Source organism: Sitodiplosis mosellana, unplaced genomic scaffold (genome assembly GCF_009176505.1).
Source record: "Sitodiplosis mosellana isolate CC-2019 unplaced genomic scaffold, AAFC_SMos_1.0 Smas_scaffold_3700, whole genome shotgun sequence".
In the NCBI taxonomy this organism is placed as follows: domain Eukaryota; kingdom Metazoa; phylum Arthropoda; class Insecta; order Diptera; family Cecidomyiidae; genus Sitodiplosis; species Sitodiplosis mosellana.
This window is the reverse complement of record NW_022598942.1, coordinates 2009-8397: the sequence shown is the minus strand read 5'-3', so window position 1 is coordinate 8397 and position 6389 is coordinate 2009. Positions and strand designations below refer to the sequence as shown.

The 6389-nt window shown below is 34.4% G+C and overlaps 2 protein-coding genes across 2 annotated transcripts; one reads left to right on the top strand and one right to left on the bottom strand.

Annotated features, from left to right (window-relative positions):
- Positions 1 to 2611: 2611 nt before the first annotated feature.
- LOC129571918 (inosine triphosphate pyrophosphatase-like) lies at positions 2612 to 3299 on the bottom strand. Its single transcript, XM_055451794.1, has 2 exons — positions 3062 to 3299; positions 2612 to 2940 (listed from the first exon to the last, which is right to left on the bottom strand). Exons 1-2 carry the CDS (start codon positions 3297 to 3299, stop codon positions 2612 to 2614), a joined length of 567 nt encoding a protein of 188 aa, XP_055307769.1.
- An 839-nt stretch (positions 3300 to 4138) lies between these two features.
- LOC129571917 (uncharacterized) lies at positions 4139 to 5866 on the top strand. Its single transcript, XM_055451793.1, has 3 exons — positions 4139 to 4156; positions 4215 to 4344; positions 4413 to 5866. The coding sequence occupies exon 3, from the start codon at positions 4479 to 4481 to the stop codon at positions 5748 to 5750; it is 1272 nt and encodes a 423-aa protein (XP_055307768.1). The 5' UTR covers positions 4139 to 4156; positions 4215 to 4344; positions 4413 to 4478; the 3' UTR covers positions 5751 to 5866.
- Positions 5867 to 6389: the final 523 nt, after the last annotated feature.

Here is a 6389-nt window from a genome sequence, read left to right as displayed (position 1 = left end):
GTACGTCGGATCATATTCCTTCGAAAAGAATTTATATTCGTCAATGTATTCTCTTTTTTTTGTCTCTTGCACTATTTGTCTACATATGTTGACAAGTCATAACGAAAGTCGTGTTAAGTCATAAACGAAAATATGCGCAAATTCACTGATACATATAGTATAGACTGACAGTTATCTCTCAGAGCTGAGATAATGAAAAGTAACATGATATTTTCCGTAAAATCGATGTCGATGGGTTATTAAATACATTAAATATTGTCCCAGAAAAAACGCAGAGTAATAAAATTGAAGGTTTCGATGTTTTGAAGGTCGAAACATAACATGCTTATCATGAAAATGCTACGCGTAAAGGGGAATATGAAAACACATGTTGCAATTGAATGCAGTGTAGCGCTGATATTGCTACAAAAGTGTGAACGATGTCCATTGACATTTGGTCGGTTAATGTTGTGCTGTGGTGAGATATCTATGTGTTGATGTGTGCAACACATATTTTGTTAGTATAAAGGATACATATCTAATTCTGTTGTAGCTGAACCTTTATATACACACAGCCGATTGAAATATTTCTCACATTTGAACATTCCCACTTAAACTCAGCGCGATCATTGCCTACTGACTATAGTCCGTCATCACAGTTTGCATTAATTGCGATCATGACGAATAAAGAGAATGAAAAAAAATGCCAATGTGTTACCCAGAAAATTGCAACTTCCTGATAATAAGACCTTAAAATAGACATACTTCTGGTAAAAATGTATTTTTCCAAAAAAAGCCTTACAAAAGTAGTGATATCAGATGGAAAACCTCCAGACAAGGTTGAAATGGAGTGACGCTCCGTGCGTGGATTTACCACTCAAAATGACTGATATCATTTTGAGTGACGCTAGGACGCTGTATTACTGGGAACGAAGTTCAAAAGTGTTTTTCGCATTCACTATTGTGAAAATTTACTCACAATAAGGAAAAATATCGCGTCACGACTTTTGGACGGCAAAACGCTTTAAAGCTTGACTTGAAGACTAAATTTAAAAGTCGTGACGCGATATTTTTCCGTGACGTGTCTGTTTGTGTAGTTCGGGTCGCGAAAGTATATATTCCTGTGATCTGAAACGTGAAAGGTCAGAAAAGTATTGACTTTTAACCGAATTACTACTAAAGTCCAAAAGAAAAGCGCTTCAGCCCACACCATTCCAATTGAAATAAATATTTTTCATCAAAGAAATACAATTCAAATCAACATGCCTTGTGATAACTATAAAAGTAAGCAAATGGGAATTTTTTTTGTTAATTTCAAGTGACTAATAGAATGATGAATAATTTTTATGTTGACTTACGTTGCAACTGCGCCACAGTCAAGTGCTGTGCCGACTGCAAATGTGAAATATGCTGCAAATCAAACAACAAGGAAACTTGCTGCTGCTGCTCAAAACAAGCTGCCAATTAGACGGATGTTTCAATCCCCAGTGGGAAACGTGCTATCATCGCAAATCCACCCAAAAACCAAACGATTTGTTAAAATGTCAGCAAGATCAATAAAATAAAGCTTTCAACGCCTAACTCATTTTTTTGTTTCAATTATTATTCGTGTTCCGCAATGTCCCGTATTTAGTGTTTTGGTAAATTTTCCATATTGTTGGAATAAAACATGAAACCGCAGAGAATTTTCAGAGTTAGTCTGCAGAAACTGATAAAAACTTATAAAAATGGAACGAATGAAACTAATCAATTTTTTGTCGTTTTTTTTTCATAAATTTCAGAACAAAATCATTCAGACAGTTTAAAGAAAAGAGAGAAAATTCGGGAAAAATAATCTTTCTTCTTGTTTCTTGAAGATTTGAATCAGAACTGAAAGAAATATTCAATATTTAATATTAGCTGTCGTGTCGTACGAATGAAATCTTATCAACAAAAATCTTATCGCGGATTTCAGTCTTATTGAACTGTACAGAGCTAATTGACCGAGAAGAGTACTGATGAAGAATGGAAGAATATGTCAAATAATATCAAGCAAAACCTACCTGTAGAACGAATCAATAAATAGACAAGTTTGATCTCAACTCATTACAGATTCGACATTTTTGGGTTGTATATTTGATGATATTTGTTTTTTTTAAATCAATTTGTGTTTTGCGTACAACCTGTGAGAAATAGGTGAAAATCGTACTCGGTAAACTTGGAATACTTAGCAACTTATCGAAATTGTCCAAATACACCTATAGATGATATCAAAAAGATTTGATATAGTCCACCAATAGCACACAAATTGCAAATGTTTGAAATGATAAAAATCACGAGTGGTCCTTAAACGTCGACCAATCCGTGTATTTGTCGTGTCAATTGCTTTCTGAGTAAATCATTAGTATCAAAAGACGTTTTTGTAAGCACAGTTGATGATGTTCAACCAAAGTTTGATGATATTGAACCGATGTGATTACAAAATGCAGTGAAAAAAAGTTATGTCATTGAAACGTAAATTGAATCATTCTCTCTTGTCCTTCTGAAACAATGTTAGTCCAAATAAAAAAAATGGTGTTTTAAGATAGAAAAAAATTCTAATTTTCTACCACAAAATCATCAATGTTTATTGAAAACATCTTCGAGAGTTTATTCACTCATTTTTGGTCATGAAATAATGTTTCAATGCATCGACGGCTTTGAATCGATGAGAGATGCTGTTCTTAGTTTCTTTGGGCAATTCGGCGTATGTCTTCTGGAATCCATTTGGTTGGAAGCATGGGTCCCATCCAAAATCGCGTGGACCACGTGGATCAACAATTTGACCTTCAGTCTTTCCTTGGAAGAGTAAAACCGCATCATTTTCACCGGAGGTGTAGGCAAAGGTGCACACAGCTGTGGCCGATTTGTCTTCAAATCCAGATAACATTTTGAACAATCCTTCTGGGCCGACCTTTTCCAAAAACCATTTTATATACGGACCTGTGCAACAAAATGTTGTGTAAAACCAATTAATATGGAATTCTATGAGATTGTCACTCTTACGGTTTGATTCAATTCAATCAATTGTACAATTGAATAAATTGAATTAGGTTAAACTTACCTGGCAAATCTCCGAGTGCAGTGAAACACAAACAAGTGTCTTCAACGATGACTGGTCCCTGTACGTATTTTGCAGCCTCTTTGCACTTCTTAATGCTAATGTCATTCATCTCGCCCTGCAATTCCGGCAAATCAATCTTCCGTGACACCAATTCGCGTGGAAACTCTTTGCCCAATATCGCAATAACCTCTTCGAGTTTTTTCACATTTCCAGTGATGAATGTGATTGGCTTCGACATGATTTTGAACAATACTTGACTTTATTTATTTTTCAAAATGACGAACTGATTGAGCCGAAAATAAATCGCTTATTATTTTCACAGAAAATAATTTGGAAACAATGTGTTTTTTGGTTGTCTGTCTTCATGCACTGAAACAAAAAGGTTTGCCTGTCAGAAATGTGACAGTACGACTTTGACAGCCGACCGGCTTTCCACTTACGCACACAACGATACGATACAGAACAGCTGTTTCGATTGTTTACATGTTTGAACGTACGTAGTGAGCACACATTTGAATTTTTAAATGAAATAAATCTTATGGATGGACTTCTGACTATGAAAAATTGCATTTTTTCCCAAACTCTTTTTTGTTTACTCAATAAAAATTGTGTACAAAAACCATTGCTAGTTCAATGCATTCAATAAAGTCAATTCAGTTTTCATGTACGGAAGGAAAAAATTGCGATGTGCTTCATCAATAGACAATGTAAACTTTTTCCAATACCAATAAGCAATAACCAATTCAAAACAGTTTGAAAAAATAAGTTGATATAATTTTTCTTAAAATGAGTTTATGCCATAAAAACGGCAATGTCCCAGATTGAAATAGATAACATAAGTTGTTTACAGCCTTAACAATGAGAATAACTGATAAAAGGGAATTTTTCCATGTGAAATAAAATGACAATGCATTTTTCGTAATTGAATTGCATTGATAATATATTTTTTTTAAACAAACGAAACTAACACGACCGATAACGAATAATTGTGTTGAAATTGAGTTGGAACCGATTTTTGAATTTGTCCCAATTGTCAAATCGTGTTGTGAACCATTTGTCAATTTGTCCCAAAGTGACGTGTGTCGAGTCTTCACTGTGCGTATTATTGTTCCGAGTTCCATAACAAAAATAAAGCTTTACCAGTTTTTTTTAGATAGCCATATCAAGTAATTCTGAGTGTGGCTGAAAATAATTAAAGAATGCTGCTTCATTTACCTAGCTAATTTGGAGGATAGCGATCGTCGTAGTACAATAACAAATACAGTAGTAGTACAACATTCAATGTAACTACTTTCGCTTCATATTTCCTTTGATTGTGAATTTTCAACATATTTTTGGTTCATTTTTCCAGATTCAACACCATCTACTTCAATCATATTTAATTGAATCAAAAAGTTGGAAATTTTTCGCCGAAAAAATGAGTAAAAACGAACATAAAAACCACAACGACATGGTAGTAACTGGAACGTCCGAAGAATCGCTACGGCCAATTCCCGACTTGAATATTGATTGTTTGGAGGAACTTTTTGAGTGGATTTCGTTGGCCGATTTGTTTGTAATCCGTCGAACGTGCAAACGATTCAAGCAAGCTGTGGATTATTACATCAAAACCTACTACCCGGCGGTTGGAAAAATCGAAATTTCAGACAAAAACTTCGCACAGTTCCAACGCATTGAGTCCAATTGTATCAAATTGATCAAGGGAATTCGTTTTTCAATCAAAGGCCCTGTCATTGCAGACCAAATGGAACATCTCAAAGAATGTTTCAACCAAGTGGAAGACATTCGAATAACCAATTTGAAATTTCATGGCGATTTTTACGAGGATTTTCTTAAATTTTGTCCAAAATTAAAATATTTATCCGTGCAATACTGCGATAAATTGAAAATTGGCACCGGAAATAAGTGGCTCACTCAACATTATCCCACACTTCAACACATTCATTTTGATGACAAAATATATGGTGCAGAGGAAATTTCTGAGCTGAAGACGTTTTTCAAGCTAAATCCACAAATCCGAACTTTATCGTCCACCATTTACTTTCTGCTGAAGCATACGAACTTATTTTGTGGTGCGAACATACACTTTGATTATCTGATCGTCAGTGTTAGTGGCTATTTCGAAGATGAAATGACTTGTGTTTGTAACTTGTTGAATAGGCTACATCGGTATGGATTTTACAAGCACGTAAATATCCGAGGTTTATTCTATTCCTCTGACCAAGAGGAAATCGACCTATTAGGAAGTGTTCCCGCATTGGAAAAACTGTTCATGTTTAACAGAGAAGCGGCTATACCTCATTTGCCAGATTTGAAGGAGCTTCGGTTCACTTTAAGTGGAATACCATCAGAATTGGAAGCCGCCACAAGCAACCTCAAGAATATCGAACGCATTTATTTTGAAAAAGCACCGTTTGATAGCGTTCTACTGATCGTTCAACATTTTCCGAAAGTAAAACTAATGAAAGTCGATGACATAGTGGTGGATGGAATGCATTTTAAGAAAAACGTTATTGATCTTAAGGCAATCAACAATGAACGCCGAAAATTGAATGGCGCATGCAAAATGACCATTTACGTGAAGGACACAATTTATTTGGCCACGAAATATGCAACAACGAACACACAGCTTAGTTTAATCGCACTGAAACGATCTGAAACACACGAATGGGAACATGATTATTATTAAAAATTTGGATTTTGATGGAATGTGTAAATTTATAAGTAAAATTGCTGTATTATACCAACTTATTTTCAGAAATTTTAACATTTTTTATAATAAAACGATCAATCATTTGCAATCGATTTCAAATATTTTTTTAATTAAATCAATTATCTTGGATTTGATTGGGGAGTAACACAGAGGTTACTCGTCGCGTAGGTCATTGACCTAAATTATCTTAGAAAGGAGTGAAATTTGAACGTTTTTCCAAAAACGTTTTTTTTTTTGTTCGATGTTATCGAATTGAAATTCATCATCAACATTACCTAGTTATCACTATATGTCAAAAATTCGTTCTTATTTAATTCAGCTCTCACTGCCACTTCAACATGAAGCAATGAATGGAAACAAAGGAAATTGTTTGTCGCTTTTACAAAATTAAGAAATATTTCAATCGAACTAATTGAAATTAAATATCAAAATATCATACGATGCTGACATCTGAATTGCTTGTGTCATTATGAAATATTTATTATTCGTAATTTAAAAAAAATAACACATGAATTCATGTCGAAAAAGTCACCAGATTCCCCGAAAAGTTTGGCCGAATATTTGGCATTGAAAAAAATGTTCAGGCAACGATGGAAGTGCGGACAACAGCGAGAG